At 44.0% G+C, this 25,484-nt stretch overlaps 1 protein-coding gene across 3 annotated transcripts in view; it reads right to left on the bottom strand.

Annotated features, from left to right (window-relative positions):
• fam107b (family with sequence similarity 107 member B) overlaps nucleotides 1-25,484 on the bottom strand; it is a 139,482-nt gene that overhangs the window by 16,469 nt on the left and 97,529 nt on the right. For 2 of the 3 annotated variants that reach the window (XM_078552925.1, XM_078552926.1), the window contains exon 2: nucleotides 3,797-3,980. In XM_078552925.1, the coding sequence (XP_078409051.1) occupies nucleotides 3,797-3,980 (184 nt within the window). Of the gene's footprint in view, nucleotides 1-3,796; nucleotides 3,981-10,762; nucleotides 11,101-25,484 lie in introns of those variants that run through there. The other variant, XM_078552927.1, reaches the window with a different exon arrangement.

Here is a 25,484-nt window from a genome sequence, read left to right as displayed (position 1 = left end):
CTCTTTAAATATGATAATGAGGCTTTCAGCCTCATTGTTATGCAGCTTTCAACATTAAGTTGGGCGACCTGTTTTTCCAGAACCACAGGAGTCCTAGCAGCTCCATCCAGGATTCAGGTGGTGAGTGTCTTGATTTGTGGATCCAGTGCGTCTGCCTGAGGGACCCCTGTAACAAAATACCACCGCTCTCCTCACAGCCTTCGTCACAAGGCCTCGGACCTTCCCCCGCCCCCACACCCCCACCCCAACCCCTAGGTCTCCAACCTCCACAGCCTGGAGCCCTGGGATCAGCAACACACACCACCCCATACCTCATTCAGGGTCTGACCTAGTACTAGAGGCTAACATGCACAATGATGAGACATGCTGTCCTCCAGATTAGTCCAAGTCAGCCTCTCCGTGGGAAGGGGGGTTGCAGGGCAGCCAAAGAAAGATTAATTAAAACAAAATTATCTTGACCGCTGCCCTTTACAAGGGTAGGAGGGAAGGGGCATGTAGATAATAACATTGAATTGTAACAGAAGATGGCAAGTCTCTCTTGTTGGAGATGTAATTGCCTGTGGCGCAAATGTTACTTGCTACTTATCAGCTGAAGTCTGAATGTCATCCAGGTCTTGTTGCCTGTGGACACGGATTGTTCAGTATCTGAAGAGTCACGAATGGTGCTGAACATTGTACAATCACCTGTGAACATCCCCACTTCTGACCATATGATGGAGGGAAGGTCATTAATGAAGCAGCTGAATATGGCCGGGCCTGAGGAACTCCTGCTGTGATGTCCTGGAACTGAGATGATTGACCTCCAACAACCACAACCATCTTCCTTTGTACAAACAGCGGAGAGTTTTCCCCCTGTTTCTCATTGACTCCAGTTTTACTCAGGTTCTTTCTGAGTCCTTTTGTTCTTTGAATCTCATAGCACCAAGGATAAAATGAAGGAAGTTCTGAAGAAGAGTCATATGGACTCGAAACGTTACCTCTGTTTCTCTTTCCATGGATGCTGCTAGACCTGCTGAGCTTTTCCAGCATTTTCTGTTTTCATTTCAGATATCCAGCTTCCGCAGTATTTTGCTTTTATAAAATGAAGGGTATTTCATTGTCACACATTGCAAAGGACTTGTGTACCAACCTCAGCACATATTGTGAGCTAGGCGTGTTCCACTTGTGGGCTCTACTCAGTTGTGAAATACGAGGTAATGGGTTGGAGACTGTCACTGAGCAGGTGAAATATCAATAATGGCAGCTGTGGATCCACCAGTCATTCAGACAATAAGCACAGTTGGACCAGACTCAGGAAACTTTTCACAGATGGCGTTGGCATCCATACTTTGACACAATCATGATGAAGGTCATACAAAATTGACGGGACAGGAAATGACCAGCTGGCCCATCAAACCCACATGACGTCCCGGCCATGCCGAAGACGCTTGTGATGCCACAGTAGCTGCTCAATCGCCTGGGAGAAGCAAATAAAACCAAGAAAAAGCCCAAAATGGGAAAAATACACGGGAAAAATTCCCCCCCTCCACCGACCCCTTCTAGGGATTGAAACCAGTCCAGGCTATCAGGTAACTTGGAGTCAGGATTCAGAGGAACATGTGAGTGGGACTTGGCCATCTCCTGGGAAGGTGCCATGCTTTTGAACAAAGCAATGACCCATGGGAGGACTCAGACTCCAACAGTGATAACCAGCTGAAAGCACGGGAACAGACGCGTTGCCGATACATCCCTGCTTTTGGCTCCCTCTGGAAAAGAGGGAGACAGGAGAAGCCAGCGGGACATGTTGGTACTTGCAGCTGGAAGCAGACAGCCTATTCCTGGCACCTGGGCAGAACCATCTGGCTGTGCCCCAGGATGAGGTAAGCACCAGCTGAATCATCAGCAGTCACCACACTTACTCTTCCAAATCCAGTAATACAACGCGTTGGCCTAGCAGAGCTGAGGTAGGGCAGTGTAATGGCTCATGCAGTACAGAATTTCCTGCAATAAAAACAGAAAATGCCGGAAAAACTCAGCAGGTCTGGCAGCATCTGCGGAGACAGAAACAGAGGGGAGAATTTTCCCCCCATCAGTGGGGGAAGTGTTGGAGCAGCCGCGGGCAGGCACGTCTCCAATCAGTGCCCCTTAATTGGCCCGCCCAGCGTGTTGTCCACCAGGAAGCGCTGTGCGCTCCCTGTGCGTGCGGTGGGGGGGGTGGGGGGGGTGGGGGAGGGGATTCCCTCAGCCAAGGGTGTGCTCTTTCGCGCATGTGCACGTGACAGAGCGCACTCATCTGCCTGAGGCTAAGTGCTGCCTCAGGGAGATCAGCTCCGAATTTTAAAATGTTAAAGAGACAAAAACAAAATTTTCCTGACATGTCCCCTCATGTGACACTGTCATGTGAGTTGGGACATGTCCATCACTTTCAGTGAAACCTTTATTAAATATTTTTAAAACCTCATGAAACCTCTTCCCGCCCGTGGATGAGGTTTGATGCTTTTTCTGAAGCCCGCCAGGGCTCCCGGCCTGCCCGCTGACCTTAAGGTTGGACGGACAGGTCCATTAATTATGTTAAGTACTTTTTCATGGCCTCAATAGGCTGTTGACAGGTCGGCGGGTGCACAACTGATTTGGCTGCGCCCCCACCGACCTGAAAATAGAAATGTCGGGAGTTCCGCCCGACATCATCCCACGTCATTTAACGCGTCAACGAGAGGGCCCCGCCTCCCCAGTGGCCCCACCCCCCAGGGCCCCACCCCCAGGGCCCCGCCCCCCAGGGCCCCGCCTCCCCCAGGGCCCCCCCCAAGGGCCCCGCCCCCCCAGGGCCCCACCTCCCCCAGGGCCCCACCCCCCCCAGGGCCCCGCCTCCCCAAGGGCCCCGCCCCCAGGGCCCCACCTCCCCCAGGACCCCGCCTCCCCCAAGGGCCCCGCCCCCCCAGGGCCCCGCCTCCCCCCACTCGCCGACCTAAAGATGCTGCCCAGAGTGAACGTTTTGAGTCCGTATGTCTCTTCTTCAGAGTTAATTTGGAGTCATATCGATTTGAAACGTTAATCTTGTTTCTTGCTCCACAGATGCTGCCAGACCTGCTGAGTTTTTCCAGCATTTTCTGCAGTATTTTGCTTTTAACAGAATTTCCTGCTCTTTACACTGTATTGGACGGAGATTAGAAAATGACAGAACATTTATCCTGATTTCCCATAGTAGTTAAATAATTCAACTGGGAGCAAGTTTGTGATATTAAAATGGAAAATTCCGATGCAGTCACGAAATTAGAATTCACCAAACAGAGGAGGCTCGATTCAACTTTTTTTTCCAATTCGAGAGTCTCGTTCTGGCTGAGACTGGCTGACTCAGCACGATCCATAAATCAGTCTGGGAGCCACTTGACCGTCCTGGTTCAGTGCACACACTGGGCAATCTATTTACCCAAAGAGCCACCAGGATGGATTCCCCGATGCCTTCAATCGCCATCCAGGTCAGGTTTCGGGGCATGTTGGTTTGCTCTGTTCCTGGAACCTCACTCAAACCAGGGCGGATTCCCTCTCGTGTGACAGAAACGGCTTGTAAGGAGAAGCATGTTCATTCTCTGGCCACTCACACTTACCAGTGGGATAAACAGAGAGATAGACACTACAACAACTTGCATTGGTATAGCACCTTTAACACAGTCAAATGCCCCAAGGCGCTTCACATGGGCATGACTAACAGAGTGATATGTTGATATGTTTTAAGGAGCATTGCAAAAGAAGCCAAGGAGGCAAAATTTAGGTAGGGAATTCGAATGATGGGTACCATTCAGACAAATTATTGACCTACCTTTTTTGGTTTATTATCAGCTCTCTGTGGAGATCCTGGTGATTTTTTGATGTTTTCACAGGATTGATCAGTTTTTTGGGTTTGATGAGTTCTGCGCTGTCTTCATCCTCGATATAGTCTGGTTCAGCCATTGCGCTCTTCCTAAAATCCTGCACGTCAAGTTCCAACTCTGGCTTTTCACTCTCTGTAAAAACAAAAAAAAATCCAAATAAAAAATTGATTCAAATGTGAATAGTTCAGACGTAATTTTACTATATTTGAACGGCTTGCAGCATATGGGAATTTTGTTTCCTCTTGTCGATGAATTTATATAAAATTCCTTTGTATTTTATTTTAACACAATTGTTAACCAGTTTATTTGAACAAATATGCCACTGGAGGAAACTAATCCTCCAAAAGGCTATAAATGATTTCCCTTGTGCAGTGTAAGGATGGACAGTTTGGAGGTTAAAATGCCCCCAGCGCTACTCAGTTATGAACCAGAGGGGTGGAGTTTTACTGTCGCATCACAGCGGGAGCAAAAAGAAGGTATGAAATGGTCTGGAAATATAATAAACTCACTGAAACTTACTGGGTCAACTTTGTGCAAGAATGTGTTATGTAACCTCTGACAGGAAAGTTGGATAACCTGTTTGATTCCTGACATTTTTTTTTCAAGGCTTTTAGCATATTTTTGCCTCACAGCAAGTAAAGGTGGGAATAGAATTTTCCATAGACAACTGGCAAACGTTTGAGGCATTTCTTGGTTATTGTTCAATCAAACAATGAACTGCACCAACTACAGTCTCCTTTTTTATAAACCTGAGTCAGAGAGTCATAATGGCACAGAATGGGGGGGCCGGGGTGGGGGGGGTGGGGGGTGGGGGGGGAGCCATTCGGCCCATCGAGTTCATGCCAGCTCTCTGTAGAACAATCCAGTCAGTCCCTTTCCCCCCATTCTATCCCCGTGCCCCTGGAAATTTATTTCCCTCAAGTGGCCATCCAATTTTCTTTCGAAATCATTCATCGTCTCCTCTTCCAGCGCCCTCAACTCCCCTTTACTTTTCCCTTTTCAAGGGAGAGAAGTCTGTTGGTTACATCATTGTCCCTCACTGCCTCAGTTCTCTCACTCTGGTTATAATCTTCCAGCCCACTATCCTCGCCAATAACATGACCAAGTGGGTTTCCTGTACAGCACATAGATTTTTGCGTATTACCCCATGCCGTCTGTTAAACATTTCAAGAGGGTGGCACAATGTTCAAACTGAAATTGAAAATCTGGCAGCTATTTATTTGGAACAGTTTGGCCAAGGTGTTTGTGCGCGGGGAAGCACTTACCAAAAGAGTATTTAGGGAGGTTTATAAATCCAGACTGGTTGGAGTTGGCAACATATAAACTTAAAAGAAATCCAGGACTCTGGATGCCACATAGCCTCTCTCATTTCCCGCTGCCCTCCTTAACCAAAACCACACACACATATTTAACAAATTTAGTTACTACCAAGAAAGCCAGCAAGCTATTAGATCTTTTCTGCTGCCACTTTGAAGACTGTACTTTTGAAACTATTAGCATTTTTAAAATCATTTACTTTCTTCCTCTCCATAGTCTTATAATTTTTACCCTTTGCAGGCATTTTACTATCATAGATCTGGCTGCACAGTTGGAGGTGCCACCTTTCAGGTAGGACGTTAAACCGAGGCCCCATCCAACCTCCTAGGTGGAGGAAAAAGATCCCATGACACTATTTCGAAGAAGAATGGGGAGATCACTCCAGTGACCTGGCCAATGTTTGTTCCTCAATCAACATCATAAAAACAGATTATCTGGTTGTTTTGCTGTTTGTGGGAGCCTGCTGTGCACAAATTGGCTCCCCCATTCCCTACATTACAATAGTGACTACACTTCGAAGAAGCGCTTCATTGGCCGTAAAGCACGTTGGAACATCCCGAGGTTGCTGAGGCTATATAAACGCAGGACTTTCTTTCCTTCTTTCTCTCCTGTTAGAAGGCTGCGATATTTTAAGGCACCATTTAAGAATCAAGATGTTAGCAGTGAGAAAGGAAAGACGTGGGTCTTTGTCACCCAAAGGTTGGCCTGTGGAATAAGTTACCAGGAAATTCAAGCAGGCAGTATAACTGAGTTTGAGCAGTAATCAACTGTGTTTCTGGAGGGACAGTGAGAGATAGAGAGAGAGAGAGAGAGAGGTGGGTGAGTAGCTGCTCAGTTTGGGTTTATCTGCATGGGGGGGTGGGATGGGCTCTTTAGGCCTCATGCAATTCTGCACACCTTTATGTTACCGTAAAGCCATCAAACTTCAGTTGACATGGCATCTGTTCTAAAGTCTTTGAGTGGATCAGCATTGGTTACATTACAGAACTGTTCCAAGTTAAAAGAAAAAAACTGGCTCAGCGATAGCCCTACTACTTCACAGTGCAGTGGATTCCAGAGCACTGGCCAATAACTGTGCATTGCCAATCTTACGTAGTTGTTTGAAAGCTGTGATTCATGACTTTATTTTGTGAATATATGGCAGTGCCAGTAATTGGTAAGTTCACATAGGCTAGAAATCATGAATTAAAAACAACATCCACGGGATGTGGGCGTCGCTGGCTGGGTCAGCATTATAGCCAACCCCTAATTGCCCTTGAGAAGGTGGAGCTGAGCTGCCTTTTTGTGTACAACTGAGTGGCTTCCTAGGCCACTTCAGAAGGGAGTTAAGAGTCAACCACATTGCTGTGGATTTGGAGTACATGCAGGCCAGACCGGGTAAGGATGGCAGATTTCCCCCCCCCCGAAGGGCATCAGTGAATCAGATGGTTTTTATGGCAATCTGCTAGTTTCATACTCACAATTGTTGCTACTAGCTATTTATTTCCGATTTCATTTCATTAATTGTATTTAAATTCCTAAGCCATATCCAGATTATTAGTTCAGGCCTCTGGGCTACTAGTCTAGTAATAGAACCACTTTGCTACCGTACTCCGACTTGCTGGTTTGTTCAGGTCAGCTGAGCCATCACTCCAGCTGTGGCCAGAAAACATGGCAGCCAGCACCACCACTGGAGGCTGAGGTTCAGGGAGGGAAATCAAAAGCATAAGGGCCCAAGCAGCTGATGGTATGGACGCCAATGGTGGTGCGATTAAGATCAGGGATGTGCAAGAGGCCAGGATTGGAAAGAGTGCAGAGGTCTCAGAGTCCGTATTATAATTCATGTAAAATGAATATAAAAGGTCAAAATGAAAGTAAGTTAGTTATTGCCTGGGGGTAAAACAACCTATTAGATGGGTGTTGGTGGTTCTAGAGGCAGCAGGCTATCTCGTTTACCTTACAGCAGCGGCACCATAGTCAGAGCCACGAGCTGCATTATAAACACCCCATGGGCAGAATGAGTGGGTGGGTGGGCACCCGGCCCGCTTGAGCATAAAATGACGCGCGATGACGTCGGGCGAGCGTCCTGGCGTCATTGCGCACTCGTGCGGTATTCCAGTCGGCGGACACACTCGGGAGTTGAAGCATGCCCGCCGACAATTAACAGGCCGTTAAAATAATAAATAATTAAATGGAAATTTTCACTGCCTGTCCAACTTTATGATGGATGGCGGGCAGGTGAATCAGCCAGGCGGCCTTTGGATGTTTCATGAAACCTCATCCACGGGCAGGATGAGGTTTCCAACAGGAATTATAAATACAATAAAAATGTTTGAATCTCATTTATAACATGTCCCTACTCATGTGACAGAGTCACACGAGGGGACATGCTTTTAACATTTTAATTCTTTATTTGTGTTTTTAACAATCTTCAGCTCCTTGAGGCAGCTCTGTGCCTTCAGGGAGCTTTCAGTGCGCACACCCACATGCATGTGCAAACATCCACACTTGCCCTCCTACAGCTCCGTGCCTCAGGGAGATTTCTGCGCTCTCTCACTCGCAGGCCCCGACTCTCCCTCCTTCCCCCCGCCCGCACAGGTAGCGCTGAGCACTACCGGCAACGCATTACGCTGGGCAGGCTTTTATTGGCCCAACGGCGTAAAATGGCAGCGCGCAGCCAATCACAGGCAGCAATCAGCTCCGCGCCCACTCCCAAACAGCCCGCCCGCTATAGGAAAAATTCACCCCCGTGAAGCCAAAGAATAAAATATTTCTAAAATCCCTAGTATGAAATACCAATTCAACACTCGTCAATTATTGTTCCACAATGATGATCCAACAAGCAAGGGAGGCAGCTTACAAAAACATTGGGAATCATAAGGCCTTCTACACTCATTATACACCAACTGCTTGCATCCATATAGCACCTTTAACATAGTAAAATGTCCCAAGGTACTCCACAGGAGAATTATCAAACAAAATTTGACACCAGGCCACATAGGGAGATAAAAAGGAAGATGACTAAAAGGTGGTCATAGACTCAGATTCTAAAGGAGGAAGAGAGGGGTAGGTAAGCGGAGAAGTTTAGGGAAGGAATTCCAGAGCTTAGGGCCCAGGCAGCTGAGGGAACCCCAGCAGGAAGAAACAGTCCAGACCAGTACTCTTATTTCCCGGTTTTTACTGGCGTTCCATTTTAAAGTACACAAGACCGGTTCGGACCGGTATCCTTATTCCCCAGTTTTTACTGTTTTTTTTTTCATTCTGGGATGGCCAACAATGGGGGAACAAATAAAATTGTGGATGTTCAAGAGAATTAAAGGAGGCACCAAGATCAGGGAGTTAATATTCAAATTCATTGAATATGCAGTTGATGTTAGAATTTATTTAACATCAAAGGCGAAAAATGATAGACAATTAATGTGAAAACGCCTGTGTAATGAACAGGACTACAGGCAGAATCTTCCGGTCGGCGTGTGGGGGCGGGTCCGACACGCCTACGGGTAAAATGACACGTGATTGGCTTCGCCCCCCCCCGCCCACTCCCGCCCAGCCTGACCTCCATAGGAAAGATCCAGGCCGATGGCTTTGAACATGTCGAGTATCCATCTTGGTTTGGGCAACAGCAGAACTGTCACAAAATATCAATCCATTCAGGGGAAGGAGGCAGGTTGGGGGAAGCAGAAAATATTTACAAAAAGGGGAAAATATATTATTTGATGTGAGTGCGTTGAGGTGTAAAATACTCTGGCATGTGGCACGTTCTCTATTCACCAGGGACCATCTCCTGTGAGCTGTCGAAACAGCCTCTTGCTGAAATCTGTCATATCACGCAGACCTGTCAGGTCACACTTTCCCATGCTGCATCCCCTATAAATATTAAAATCCCATTTGTTATCTAAGGCAGCAGAGAACTGGCAGCTGGGGGAAAAGTTCAGCGGCCGCAATTATGAAGAAACATCTTGTCCCTGTCTTTCTGAATAGGGCACATTTTCAGAACTGCTTTTGTCGTTGCCGACTGAAACCCCAACCGGCTCAAGGACATAAATCATAAAGACATCCACAAATAAAACCATGAGGATGTTGGAGGCCTGATGTTAGGCCCCACCCAGATATTAGCAGAATTATTTTTCTGTACTTGGCATGACAAAGGTAAGAGGCATCCATTAGAAAAATTAGAGGCCGTTGCAAATCTCACAAGGATTATTGAGTTAATAGTTGTACATACTATTGTAGGAATCAATACAAAATATGTACTTATCAAGAACGCTTTGTTCTGACATGCTATTTGAAGATTGATTTTTGTTTTAAGAGAAACTGTTTCCTATTTTTATGCATCTCTCTCTCTCTCACCACTCCATCTTGCAATTCCCTGAACAGCAACACATCATTTCTTTTTGAAGATACTCAAACGGAATTATAACGCGTATCTTGGGGCAACAAGCTTCAAGTAATGCTCTCCCTTTTATACCTAGTGTCAGTCTTTATGGCCTAGCTACACTCCACTGTATAGTATAGAAACCCAGGGCATAAATACAGTTAAAAAGGTCCATATGTTTCGCTAGCTGGAAAAGGATGCCTTAACCCGATACATACACCTATATTTTCATGACTACCCTCCCCCACCAGACCCAGCTATTTATATGTAGAAATGCAATCAACAGGGTAAGGACTGCGAAGTAGGGGCCGAAGGAAGAAGAAGAGCTCATTCAGCTCCTTAGACTTGTTCTACCATTGAATTAGATCATGGCTGATTTGTACCTTAACTACATTTACTCACCTTGGTTCCATAAGCTTTAATACCCTAATTAAAAATACTCAGTTTTGAAATGGAGTTTGCTGTCGTACTCCAGTATACAAGTGCAGAGCTGTTCCAGAACTCGCTCAATGTCACTTGGTAACTAGTTGGCTGCAGAGCATCTCCCATTGACTCACTTGCTGGTTTTATTCTCTCCTCCTCCCTCTCTTAATAGGTGAACCCTCCCATTGATATGGCTAAATTTGGAGGTTTGATTATAATTCTTCTCACTACTGTTGTTAATATATCAAAGGACTCAGGCATTCATTTCACATTTCTTCAATCATTTCAGGCAAGTGCAGAATTTACAAAAGAATATCTTTGATTTCCAGGGCTACAGGGGAAGGGAAACTGAACTTAAAAGTGCTGCCCTCAAAGTGCCTATGGTGGGAAAAAAAACGTGCACATGAATGCAATGGCTGACATCACATTAGAATAGTTTCTACTCATTACAATGCAAAGCAGCAGCCAAATTCTGCCATTTAATAAACATCTATATTGTTGCTAAGTCTACAACTTCGTTCAAGCTGAAAATCTGCTGTTATGGGCAAGGCCTCAGTAAGCAAGGCTGCATTACAGACCAAACTGTAACCAGCCTGATGTGTGCGAACAATCATTAACTGCTTTGTTTTTGCTGCTTTGAACTCTCAGGTTGTTGCAAAATGTAACTTGCTACGAGAATTAATTAAATGCAAAATGGAGAGCCCATCTGGTCGTGCTGGTAATCCTGTGTTGCATATTTTCCACGTGTTACCTATCTGACAGAAAATCTGATTGCAACACAGCAGGGGATTTCCCTTCAAACAGGATGGCCACAGCTTACCTTGAAGCACAGGTTGTAGTTAACATGCTGCCACTTTGCATATCTGCCAGGCTACAAGTCTCTGGCAGTAAAATGCTTATCGACACCTTCTCCATTATACTTCACGCTCCAAAAGAATGTTCTGATTCCATTGCCGACTGCCTTCTCAAGTTATTTGTAAGGCTGTTTGGCTTTTGCCAGACTGGAGAGCTCTCTGTTCAGCCTGTGTCTTATTACCCAAGAACTAACTCAAAATCTTCCGGTTAATTATTATTTAAGCACTGCCTTTGAGTTTCAGCCCTCAATTGGGAAAGAGTCGATACCATGGGAACCTGCCCAATTTTCTCCTACGTCATAGCAGAAGTCAAACACCTATACTGCATTGTAAACAGGGGCTGGTCGCTGTCTCTGTTATATTTACAAGACTGCAAGGTACACATGAATGAAGAGAAGCATACACTCCGCCAAAGCACCAATCCACAGAGACGACAGCTACATGCCTGTTTCTATCTAAAAGAAAAATTTTAAACAAAAGGCAATGTTGCTACACGTGGTGCAGACCAAAACCAGGGACCATAAACATAAGATAGTCACTAATAAATCCAATAGCGCATACAGGAGCAGTTTCTTTACCCAGGGAGTGGTTAGACTGTGGATCTCACTACCACAGGGAGTAGCCAAGGTGAATAGCATAGACGCATTCAAGAGCTAGATAAACACGAGGGAGAAAGGCACGTACAGACAGACGAAAGTGACAGTCAGGAAAGAGCAACAGGTCCATTAAGCCTGTTCGACTCCACAAATAGAAGGGCAATGCTGATAGGGTGAAATGAAGGGGGTGGGTGGAGCATAAACACCAGCATGGACCATTTAGACTGAATTACCTGTTTTTGTGTTGGAAATTCTGTGTAATTCTATGTACAATTCCAAGTTTTGGCCTTCACTATTCCACCTGTGTTATGATACACTACCTTATATATGATATACACAAGACACAGTACTCAATATAATTTTAAAAATCTGCTGAAGCGAAAGGTAAGTGAGAGGCAGAGGCTGGGTGGTGAGAGGAGTTTCACCCAGTGGAGATTGGAAACTGGCTGTGGAAGCAGTGCAGCAATACCAGCACCAATCTTAACTTGAGTATAGGAGGAAGCAGCATATTTGGATCACACTTACCACCATGTCCAATTCCCTGATCTACGCTCCTACTGAGTGAGACACTGTATCAAGACCACAGTCTCATTATTTTGGGACTTTTAACTAGCACCAAGCAACAAGATCCAACAACACTCAGCAGGCTTGATACCATCCAGGGATAAAACATCCCATTTGATCAGCTCCTTATCCACCACTTAAAACATTCACTCCCTCCACTACCGACGCTTAGTGGCAGCAGTGTGTGCCATCTACAAGATGCACTGCAACAATTCACCAAGGCTCCTTAGACAGCACCTTCCAAACCCACAACGTCCACCACCTAGAAGGACAAGGGCAGCAGATAGATGGGAACACCACCACCTGCAAGTTTCCCACCAAGTAACTCACCACCCTGACTTTATCGCCGTTCCTTCACTGTCGCTGGGTCAATATCCTGGAACTCCCTCCCTAACAGCACTGTGGGTGTACCTACACCACACGGACTGCAGTGGTTCAAGAGGCAGCTCACCACCACCTTCTCAAGGGTAATTAGGGATGGGCAATAAGTGCTGGCCTGGCCAACGATGCCCACATCCCATAAAAGAGTTTTTATAAATACTGAGCCCAGGCTATTCTCTTGGAACACTGGCAGCATCATGGCTGCTTTAAATCACATTTGAATGAATAAACAGTCCAAATTGACACCCAACGTATATAGTAATGCTTTCACAGCAGTATAATTGACTGGAGTTTCTAACTTTTGCTGGTTCTTTCACACGTTTACTCAACTCTCACCTCTTTGCACACCCTTCGCAAATATTGCCCTCCTTTCTGAAGATGGTGACTCCTGTGGAGGAGTAGGTTGGAGTAGGTTACCCACTGCCCTTGGGTACCTCAAATTAGCCTTCAAGTGCAATTCCAAGTAGTAATTGTTAGCAGGTTATATGGCAGTGTAGAGTGTCCCTCCCATGCTGCAATCTGTCTCAGCTGATACCTACTTACAGCACTGTTACTAAGCACCATCACATTCACTCTATCAGTCAAAACAAGGCAACAAAAACACGATAGAAATCATGGTACAAGGAACTGAAATGAATGGCAGTGGGAAGATACAATTAAGAAATTATATTATTAGATAATAAATGCACACAGATCTATTGTAAAGAATTGAGATTTTGGGGGAAAATGGAAAATTGGGGCAACTTCACAAACGCAAATTTAGGATTGATATCAGGAAATCGCTCACACACAAAATGTTAAGGCATTGAAGGTCATGATATGGAATTCCAACTTAGGATGTGGTAGACAAAACCGTTGAAATCATTTAAGAAACAGTTGAATGCCTTGTTAGTGGGGAAACTCCTTTTCTGAGATAGCTAAGATTGGCTGACTGACCTTTCTCGTTCCTATTTATATTATCTTGTGAAATGTAAGAGGAATTCCCTTATTCACCTGCGACTGAAGTGACCCATTTTTGGCTATTGCTACAACTCTGTTTGAAAAGAAACGCGCCTTGGATGAATATTTCAAATGTGATGGTGGATTAACAATCAGGAGTTTTGCATTATAATCATTATTGGCTAGAAAGTATTTATGTAGGAGATTAAATAGACTGGATAGTGTCCATGGTTTGGATTATGGCTCATTGGTGGGAGAAGCTGGCTTCACTGACTCAGTGTCATCTTGTTGCTCCATCCTGTTCATGTCCTCAATTTTTAAAAAAATTCTTTCACAGGATGTGGCCAGGTTAGAATTTATTACCCACCCCTTTCTAACTCCAGATTTTTATTGAATTCAAATTCCACCATCTGCTGTGGTAGGATTCAAACCCAGGTCCCCAGAGCATTACCCTGGGTCTCTGGGTATCACAGTTACAATACCACTATACCACTGCCTCCCCCCAACAGCAACGGTCTTCTCCTGAATCCCAGTAACCTTGAATCCCATAAAGGCTATCTCCCCAACTTAAGGGCAGTGCAGTTCTTCAGTGCTAAGTTAGACATTCTCTTCCTTTCTTCTGGCACACTCCCTGCTTCTGTCTCCCTGCCCTCACAATCAAGATTTTGAATTATCAAACGTTGGTTTGAAGGGAAAAGCTAGATACCCTTTCGTAAGAATAAACAATATACGAATAACTTGCAATATTCCTCTTCACTGTCAGCTGTAGAGATAGGAAAATGGTGATCTGAACCATTCCAATTAGCATGCTAATAAGGAAGGAAGTGATGATTCTAAGGTAAACCTCAGGGACTTAGCTTATATCCACCAAATTAACTGGTACAGATGGGAATGTGACATCTAAATTATTAATGGACCAAAACAGAAGTTAAACACCATCAATCTTGGTGGGAAAATGACAGAGACACTAAAGATTATCATGCATTTTTTTTTTCAATATAATTGTTATGATGATTTATATTGATCTCCCTTGATTGTTTATCCACTTGGATGTTGACAGGCTATGTGTATCACCAAGTATTTACAAAATGTCTAAAGCAGAGAAACATTTGGCCCAACAGATCTATGCCGATGTTTATGCTCCACACGAATCTCATTTTGCCTTTCAGCTCACCACACCAGCATAACCGTCTGTTCCTTTCTTCCTCAATTACTTATCTAGTTTCCTCTTAAATGCACATGTGTTCTGCACCTCAACCGTTCCTTGTGGTAGCGAGTTCCATATTCTAAAAAAAGTTACTTCCGAATTCTATGTTGCATTTATTACTGACTATTTATGGCCCCTGGTTCTGGTCTCACCCGCAAGTGGAAACATCTTCTCTTTGGCTAACCTATCAAACCCTTTCATAATCATAAAGCTCTCCATCAGTTCACCCACCAGTCTTCTCATTTCTAGATATTCAGTCATTTTACCAGTCTGACTATGTGCTCACTGGCAGTCTGACTGCATTAAATAGTCCCCATTATTTTGTCTATGCTATAGTTGGCCATGTAGCTATTAGAGGAAAGGTCAGGCAGCAGTATAACTCCTGATTGCTATCTGGTACCTCCAGCTACATATGTGTTCATTCTTTGGTGAAAATCAGGATTATTTTTAGTTATGGGGCCCCTTTGGTTAAACAGTCTGCAAACACTCAGGCCTGAATTTTTGCTCCTGGGCTGGGAACTCAGAATCGGGACAAGCCCTGGATCCTCAAGCTCGACCTGGGGAAAAGCGCCCTTGAAGGTCAGATTTTTGAAGTTGTCAGGGTGGGATGGAGTCTGGTGTGAAAATGGGAATCATGGCGAGCGACCCCAGAAAGAAGTTGTAGGTTGCCAGGCGTGGGAGGTGGGTTGGGCAAGAGGTCGGCCTCAGTGTACTAGCACTTTGTCAGGGCTATGAAAATAGACAGTAAAACAAAAATCAGCCCTCACCCCCCCACACACTCCCCATCCCCTATCCATGTGAACCCATGCCAACATATGACCCCACCCACTCCTATGGCCCTTCGTATCCTCCATGCCAACCTATGTCCCTCCACCCACCCACAATAACCCCTCATATCCTTCAAGCCAAACTATGCCCCTCCACTCACATCCCATGGCCCTTTATAGTCCCAATGCCAATCTATGCCCCTCCACCCACCACCCACAGCCCTTTGTAGCCCCTATGTCAAGTTAGTGTCAATTCATGCCCACCTATGCCACCCCATGCACCACCATTTGCCTTTATACTACCAGCCAACTCACTCAGTATCCACCATGGGCAAACCTTAGGACCCACAATAAGATTAAATAAAAGTTGTAAGTGTCTATTGATGAATTCACTATTTAAAAAAGAAACACTCGTTGATAAAAACTCATTCACTACATTTAAATTCCTTTAATCCCTTATGAAAACAAGCATTTGTATTCATAGTCAGACTACAAAGAGCTTATAACCACCTGGAGCTGGCAATCAACATGTGAACTAACAGGTATCCCACTGTGATAATGAAAAGTTGTGAAATCAGTTGTGTAGTACTAATCCTGTAATGATAACCCTCAGGCTTATGTCAATTGACAACGTGAAATAGCAAGCACTGATTTCTTTTCACACTGCAGGTTTTTTTTAATTTAAAGGACAGGAGATTTAATTCCTTGACAGCTTGACGGCTCTGACAGACAGATATTTGAACAGTTCTCTTGACAGTTCCAGTGAGCTTGACAGTTCCAATGAGTTAATGCACTTTCTACACACATTCATGTCTAATTTTAACAACCCCAAAAGGCACCTTACCTCTCCCAAAGGTGACCCCAGATCATCAAATAGGATACCCTATCTCTCCAAAGAACTCCAGCAGCTACAGATCTTCTCCCACCTCGTCTAAAGTGCACGCATCATGTTTTAGATACCCAACCAGCCAAAATCAGATCTGACTGGGGAATCTGCACTTTAACATGTACAGTTACCTTCGTGAACCACAAATGTGTAAATTAGAACCTAACGGCATTCCCCCTGCTGTGAAAGTGATAGGGGCTGGGCTCAGGGCAGGACTTCTGGATCTGGGCCTCTGTCGCCATTTTCACAAAGACAGAGAACCTCTCCGTTTGCGTGAAAATTCAGGCCTCACCGTTCCTGCTCAGCCGTGGAGCAGCGTCTCTCGGGCGATATACTGCCAGGCCGCAAATTCCTATGAAACCCTAGCCCAGCAGAAGGCACGTGTTGCAGGGCAAGAGCAGTAAGATGGAAAAAGCAGCAGAAATTTTGGAATAAATAGTTCAAAGGTCTAAACATTTGGTAACTGTAGTAGGCACATCCATCCATGATATCCTCACACACATATAAACATCGATGTTACGTGATGTTCTAAATGTTTGGGTCAAACTATTTCAAAATGCTCAGATGCACAGCTCTCATTTCACCACTGCCGCTGTTTCCATGAGCTGAACATACAGAAACCTGTGGAAAACTCTTCCAAAGTGTTGCTGACTTTATTTTCCCAACTGTTACAAACAGCTGTCGATCAAGGAAAGCCGTGTTCGTTAACAGCTGTGCAGAAGATTAAAAGTTCACTTTGCTCTTCGGATTCTCCTTTTATACAGGGCTTCCATGAACTGTGCAGTACAAGCTATGTTTTGATCTAACTCACATTATGACCAGTTATGACCAGCTGCCGGAAACCTGATGCTGTATCCATTTGCACATGCCAATGACACTACAAATACTTGTGAGCAAAAATGTTACCCTAACAAGAGTTTCTTCATGCATGAGTAATAAAGCACACAAACTCTGTTGTTATATCGTGCTTTAGGAAAGAATCTTATTTTAATACCAAATATTTGGTATCATAACCTTTCAATAAGGCACCCAAATATTGATTTTTAAATTTTTATATATGTATATTTTTTTTTACACACCTATTTCTATTATCATTCTTTAAAAAAATGTATTTCCATTCATTGTTTTATCCCCACTTTTTAGGCTATTTCGATCTTTTCTCCCCATCCCCTCCCCCCACCCCACCCCCGCTAGGGCCATCTGTCACTTGCTCATTCTGCTTTCTACTCTTAATGTCACCATTAGCATCTCCTTTAGCCAGTATCACCACCATCAGCACCCCTTTGACCTTTTGTTTATGACATAATTTGTAATCTCTCCTTTGCCTCCACCTATCACTGGCCTTCTATCCAGCTTCACCTGCCCCACCCCCCTTAAACAGTGTATATTTCGCCACACTTTTACTTCTCTTTAGTTCTGAAGAAGAGTCACACGGACTCAAAACATTAACTGTGTCTCTCTCTCCACAGATGCTGTCAGACCTGCTGAGCTTTTCCAGCATTTGTTGTTTTTGTTTTAACCAAATTGCTTGCTGCATCTGCCTGCTAGCTTTCAGTGACTCGTGAACAAGGATGCCCAGGTCCGCTTTGGACATGGCACTTCCCAACCTTTCACAATTTAAGAAAGACTCTGCCTTTCTGTTTTTGCTACCAAACTGGATAACTTCACACTTACCCGCATTATGTTCCGTCTGCCATTTATCACATGATATCCCCGATTACAGTTTCTACTATCTGCATAGCCAGATGGTACATATTTAAGATTGGAAAATCATTTACAGATACAACAATGATGTTTGCAGATGAAGGGAGGCAAGTTGCTATTGTAAGGCTGGGGTAAACCTAGGGAACCACAACCACGATAGGATTAGGTTCAATGTAAAAACTGAAAATGAGAGGAAACAGGCAACGATAAAAAGCTACCTCACCGTGAATAAAGTAAATGTCATCGAGATAAAAAAAAAGGGAAGCAGCCCAAAAAACTGGAAGATAATTCTCGGACAAACAATGGGAAACTTTCAAACAGATGAACAGGATACAGACTAGACATTTCCCCATAAGCGAAAGGAGCAGCAAAAGCTGAAGTTCCTTTGATGAACAGGGAAATTATAATTAAAATGGACATAAAAAGAGACACATGATAAACTTAGGGTTAAAATCACAAAAGAAATTTGAGTGGAGTATCCAAAGTGGAGGGAAGCAACCAACTTCGAGAGGATAAGGGGGTGTGAAGACAGAAGTCAGGGAGCTAAAAGACAAACAGTAAAGAAATTTATAAACACTTTAAAAAGACAAAGAAAGGCCATCCATTAATTAAAGATTTCAAAATATTGCTACAAAGGATGAGGGAATACCAGAGATAATCCATGACTTTTTCTTCAGTATTCAGGGAACGATAATGGAATGTAAAGATGCAAGAAAGGAAGATGCAACAATTTGACAGGTGAACAGGAAATAAAGATTACTGAAAGTTAGTGAAACTTGAAGTGGAAAAGGCACTTCAACATGTCTGCCCTGCTTTTCAATTCTATCCCTCCAGGAATAAATCCCTATGGTTAGTTTGCTATTACTAAAAAAAAATGGCCTTATTAACTTGCGCTGCTACTTTTAATCATCCATGTATCTATATTCCTTGATTCTGTTGTTTCTTCATCCATTTAGATCCTTATTATCCAAGGATTAGGGGGCTTCCTTATTCCTCCCACCAAAATTCACAAGCTCACACTTGGCTATACTGAAATTAATTTGCCAATTTAAAAAAATTAATTTATAGGATGTGGATATCTCTAGAAAAGTGGGTATTTATTGCCTATCCCTAATTGCCCTCGAGAAGGTGGTGGTGAGCTGCCTTTTTGAACCACGGCAGTCCTTGTGGTGTAGGCACACCCACAGTGCTGTTAGGAAGGGAGTTCCAGAATTTTGACCCAGCGACAGTGAAGGAACAGCAATATGTTTCCCAAGTCAGGATGATGAGTGGCTTGGAGGGGGACTTGCAGGTGGTGGTGTTCCCATCTATCTGCTGCCCTTGTCCTTCTAGATGGAGAGGTTGTGGGTTTGTAAGGTGTTGCTGAGGAGCCTTGGTGAGTTCCTGCAGTGCATCTTGTAAATGGTACACACTGCTGCTACTGTGTGTCGGCAGTGGAGGGGGGTGAATGTTTGTGGAAGGGGTGCCAATCAATCAGGCTGCTTTGTCCTGGACGGTGTCAAGCTTCCTGAGTGTTGTTGCAGCTGCACTCATCCAGGCAAGTGGAGAGTATTCCATCACATTCTTGACCTGTGCCTTGTAGATGGTGGACTCCCTGTAGAAAATCAGTAAATTGCTTTCCTGAAAGCAAGATACTTTTATTTTTTTTTACTCTGCTGTCCTTCATTCTATTATACTCTTCATTTATGAAACTGGACATTAAAATGCATCATCATTTTTATATCAGAAACATCCTTAAGCTAATTACTTCAGACAATTAAGCGACACTTTGAAATTTGGTTCTGGTAATTTCATGTAAAAGACTGAAAACGTCAGAATATGAAATCCAGTCATGGGTTACCTCTCTTAACCTTATAATCTGGTTGCAAATTTATTGCGATGTTTTAAAAGCTTGAATTGCCTTGCCAGCTAGCTTGAAGATTAACCTACTTGTCCTTATACCAGAATTAACGACTCCCCAGGTTATCAGTCAGCAATGCTTCTGTTCCCCATCACAGTCAGTTCATTTCATTTACGAAACAAACATTCAGGATAGAACACAGCAGTGTAATTTAAGTGAAAAATCCTGAGAAATAATTACCCTTTTTCCTTCCATTCATTTATTTATTTTCCATCCACCATTTTACTTGCTTGTCTGGTCCCAAATCGTCTCTTTTTGAGCTGCTTTTATCAGAGATCATTTTGCATGTGTTTTACGGGACTTCAGACAAATGTGTGGGGTTTTTTTTTTGAAGTCTTGTGTGAGTTGGTCTCCTTCTGTCTGGCCCTGACCCTTGTCAGACATTGTGCGTGCAAACAGACCTATTCAAATAAAGGCTTGAATAAAAGGCCCAAATGCTGCTATCAATCAGGTGCAATACATTCACAATTACCTATCAGCTCTCGGGAGTCATACAATTCTGCACAGCCTAGGCTAGAACTGGAGCGCTCAAGAGGTTTCTTATCTTTCATACAAGATGCTTCCTCATCTCTATAATCTTATCAGAAAAATGTTAAAGTGGAGTCATTGTTAATAGAATGAGGGAAAATTCTCCTTGAGGTACAATAACATTAACAGACCACTAAAACAGAAAAGCCAAACCTACAATACAGCAGCTCTTTTATTTGTATGGCTGGGGAAACAGTTATAGTCTGGGTATCGAGTTTAATAATCCATTGAATGACTTCAGCTGGTGCAGTGTGAATGGTTGTGATGCCACCAGGAATTGGATCTCTCAGGGCAGGAGTTCAGTGTGTAGGCAATAGTCTGACTTGGATGGTCACAGTCACAATTTGAGATGTTCCTCATGTTTGACTTGTGGAGTCAGTGGCTACATCTTCCCTGGCCTGGAGGTGTCAGCTGTGGCTCAGTTCATAGCACCCTCGGCTTTGAATCAGAGGGTTGTGGGTTCATGTCCCACTCCCGGAAAACCAAGAACTGTGATTGTACTCAAAAGAAGTTGCAATCTATGACTGTTGGTAACTCGAAGAGTTTCCCTGTCCTTAAGTGGCTGAGGGTTGTCCAGATTTTCCATGGGAGGTTGAAACCAGGGACTTCATCACTAGGGTCCGTTACCAGGTTGCGGTTGGTGATGTTTTCATTCAACCAGGAGGTGTGCCATTGAAAAGTGGGGCTGTTGTCAGTTTGAAGGGTGTGAAGTGTGTTCCAGGAGGGATTACGGGACTTCAGACAAGTGTGTGGGGGTTTTTTTTGAAGTCTTGTGTCAATGAGAGTGCCCTGTTGGCTGTCGGGCGGTAGTGCTGTTTGAGGAGGATGTTTTCCCTGTGGACATCAGGAGGTTCAACATGTGCTAGCACAGGAATTGTGTTAGTCTCAATGTCCCTGAAATAATCCTCATGACTTCCCGGAGGTGGATACCTACCACATTTGTGGAAAGCCCTGAGCTAGGATGAACAGCAGTACTGTGCTGCTGTATAGACTAGGGCAAGTGAAGCAGTGCGTAGTGTGTTGGCTATGCTGCCCCAGGTGGTAGTTGCCAGTTTCAAAAGTGACTATCATTCAAAAGTACTTCTTTGGTTGTAAAATACTTTGGGATGTCCTGAGGTTCCAAAAGACACGGTAGAAGTACAAGTTTTTCTTTCAAGGTCTTAACTTCTGTTCAAGAGTCATAAAACCTCATTAGCATGCAGGCATCTTTTAAAGTGAAGCCAAAACTCAAGTTCCCCCCTTTCTTAACAGACAAATACAAAAATACAAATTAAGCTTAAACTTAAAGATATATCTTATTCCCAACATACACAAAGATATATATAGTTTACTGAAAACTATCTCTAGTTCCTAACAATTTCCACAGAAAAATGCTCTCACCCTCATCTACTGACCAGACCTGGACTGGCAAGTTAGGGAGATGAAAGGTAGAAAGTGTGTTCATGGAAGATGAAAAATCACATTGTATTGCACAACAACAAAAAGTGCAAGAAAGAAAGACTTGTGTTTACATAGCACCTTCACAATCTGAAGATCAGTAGCCTTAACAGTGTTTAACAACCAATGAAGTACTGTTTGATGTTTATCACTGTGTAAATAAAAAAATGTTGCAGCTAATTTGCACACAGCTAGCTCCCACAAATAGTAATGTGACAATAAGCAGATAACCCGTTCTTGTGGTGTTGATTGAGGGATAAATTTTGGCCCCATGACACCAGCTCTTCTTTGAAACAGACCCATAGGTCACTTATAAACAAAAAAAGAATTACCTGGAAAAACTCAGCAGGTCTGGCAGCATCGGCGGAGAAGAAAAGAGTTGACGTTTCGAGTCCTCATGACCCTTCAGCAGAACTGAGTAAAGTTAGGAGAGGGGTGAAATATAAGCTGGTTTAAAGTTGGGGGGGGTGGTGGTTGTAGGGACAAGCAAGCAGTGATAGGAGCAGATAATCAAAAGATGTCACAGACAAAGGAACAAAGGGGTGTTAAAGGTGGTGATATTATCTAAGAAAATGTGCTAATTAAGAATGGATGGCAGGACACTCAAGGTACAGCTCTAGTGGGGGTGGGGTGGAAAGACTGACGACAGGGTATTACAGTTATAGATTTAAAAATAATGGAAATAGGTGGGAAAAGAAAAATCTATATAAATTATTGGAAAAAACAAAAGGGAGGGGGAAGAAACGGGAAGGAGGTGGGGATGGGGGAGGGAGTTCAAGATCTAAAGTTGTTGAATTCAATATTCAGTCCGGAAGGCTGTAAAGTGCCTAGTCGGAAGATGAGGTGCTGTTCCTCCAGTTTGCGTTGGGCTTCACTGGAACAATGCAGCAAGCCAAGGACAGACACGTGGGCAAGAGAGCAGGGTGGCGTGTTAAAATGGCAAGCGACAGGGAGGTTTGGGTCTTTCTTGCGGACAGACCGCAGGTGTTCTGCAAAGCAAATGGGTCATTTATGTCCACCTAAGAGGGCAGAAGGGCCTTAGTTTAACATCTCATGTGAAAGATAGGATGTCTGACAGTGCAGCACTCTCCCAGTACTACTGTCGAGTATTACCCTAGACTTTTGTGTTCTTGTCCTGAAATGGAACTTGAACCCACAACCTTCTGGCTCTGAGGCCTGAATGTGGCCAACTGGACAATGGTTAGTCATTGTGTTCTTCCCTCAACCAGCAAGACTAAAAACTAATTACCGGTCATTCATCTAACTTCTGGGATTATGGGATCTTGTGTGTACAAACAGCTGCTTTACAGTTTTTGCATTACAAAGTAATTCATTTTTTGTGAACCTCTTTGAGATGTTTAAGAAATAAATGCATTTTCTTTAATCTGTTTGTGCTTCTAGAAATCTTTTTTAAAAGCTGTTCCTCTTTTCAAATTTAGCATAGCTCCTTTTAACTTCCCCGAAAACTAAAAAAACAAGATTTTGCGCCCAATTGTTATAAATCACAATCATGGTGCTGAAAACCGATTTCCTCAATTGCATCCCATCCCAACGCCTATTGTCTCTGGGCAGACTAACATCTTCCTCCACCCCTGTTCTTACTCAATAATCAGAACATGATCTCATCGCTCCTGCAACAAGAGGGTGGGGGCTACACAAAACACTGAAGCTTAATGAATATTTAGCTGAGAGAGATCAGCATCCCCAGAGTGCTGCAGATTTTAGAGTTTATCGCTTACACACACGCGTACACACACACACACACACACACACACACACATAAAAATCACTAAAAAGTAAACATGTCTCCCAATCTCAAATAAAAATGGAAAGCCCTGAAGAAAGGTCATTGACCTGATTAATTCAATGTTTCTCTCTCCACAGATGCTACCCGACCTGCTGAGTATTTCCAGCATATTCTGTTTTTATTTCAGATTTCGAACATCTGCAGTATTTGGCTTTCTCTCCCAATCTCATTGTCACTACAGAATCGCCTCTTCCAGCCTGAGACACAACTGTGGCAGATGGTTTCTTCCCCTCGGAGCACCCCACCCCCACCCCCACCCCACCCCAACCCCCACCCCCACCCCCACCCCACCCCTGCCCTGCCTGGTCCTTGTGACCTTCCTCTGGCATTTGAAGAAGACACCCAATCATAAATGTAAACGCACCAAACACAACTTTGGAGCAACAGCATATGTACAATTCTTGTTGTCATTGAGGTGTGGCTAACTGCCCTACAGTATAAACTTGGAATAATTTCCACAACAGGAATGATGTCATGTTAAAGCACTGTTTGAAAAGGTTGAATAGGGAAGTATGTAACCAAAATGTTTAGCAAACATTTGATGCGTTGTCAGATTTCACTGTAATATAACAACAGAGCAAATAATAAGAGGGTTTTTGCAGTGAAAGGGTGAAACAAGTGCTAAATGGAAAACAAGTTCTGCCAATAAGACACGCCTTTTTGAAAGTCTGTTTTTAGCTCATAAGCTTGATCCTAATTGCCGAATTTGGCAGATATTTGCAGGTTTAATACCTGAGTGCTAATGAAACTCCATGTGCCTAATTCCACTAAACGAGGAGAGTAACTCTGGCTGACACCTTACCGGGTGGTTCAGGGGCCAAGGCAAAGGGCTATTAGGTTCTTGGGCGTGGCACTGGAGATCCTGTTAGAGGATGGATGTCCTGTACCTGCAGGGATGAAGGAGTCCACGTCACCCGCTTTTCTCTCTGCTGCTCTGCCTCACGTCCTTCTCCCAATTCTCCTGTAGATCAGGGTGGGTGTTGCGGGGGGGAACCAGTGACAAGATGCCAGTGACCAAGCACTCCCTTCCTCCTGGTGCCTCCTATAAGATATCCAATGAGGGAGCGTAGCACAGAACTTGATGTTTTTTGGTCAAGTTTTCAGAGAATTTGCAGAACAAATGTCCAATAATGGTGAAGGCTTGACAATCTGCCCTGGAAAGCATTCCGCTATCTATCAAAAGTTCTCTCCAAACCTCCAGCAAGTAAACAGTGAGGTAAATAAAGCTCTAAATCCTCAGCAACGATTTGGTTAACCCCGAGCAAGGGGTTGCTGTTAGGAGAAGGTATTAGTTAAGGTATTAGTTGTCCACCAAAATGCTGTACAGCCTCCTTAATGAGCACCAACAGGCAACATAAGTGGTAACCAATCCCTTAACGATGCTCTGGGGGTGGCCCTTTCTAGCACACACTTCACTTCCTTTACCAAGATGGTGTCTTGCACCAAACACAGGCTAAATCAACCTTTCAGATTAAGGGCTGGCTTTTCACCAAATTGGGATGACTCAGGAGCCCTTTAAAAATGGTGGGAGGGCCCAGATTCACGGATTCCTGACCCCATTCCCGGGTTGTACAATTTGCAGGAGTACCTTTTAAGGGTGTGGGCTGGGTGAGGTCATGAATCATAGTCTGCATGAGGGAACCTTTTGAAAGGTAAGTTCAAAAGGTCCACCTCATGCTGCCCACCCTCCCCATGCCAAGCTGTGGAACTCCTATGCCCATTCACTGTATAGAACCAATGAACTCTACAGTGACAGTAGGATGTGTAAAGAGTTTCTAATAAAACATTCATTGATAACTTTCCACTCTCATAAAAACTTCTTTCTACTACAGCCCAATAAAAGTGTCAATCATCCAGCGCCTTTAAGTATCAATAGCAAAAACTTGTGTAAAGAAAATTAGGTAATTGACAGCATAGATCAGAGGTCCAGAGCTGCCAATCAAGCAGCATTTTCCATGGGTGTTTCAATAGC

This window comes from Cetorhinus maximus, chromosome 12, assembly GCF_964194155.1.
Source record: "Cetorhinus maximus chromosome 12, sCetMax3.hap1.1, whole genome shotgun sequence".
Classification (NCBI taxonomy): Eukaryota; Metazoa; Chordata; class Chondrichthyes; order Lamniformes; family Cetorhinidae; genus Cetorhinus; species Cetorhinus maximus.
This window is presented reverse-complemented; position numbering and strand designations above follow the sequence as displayed.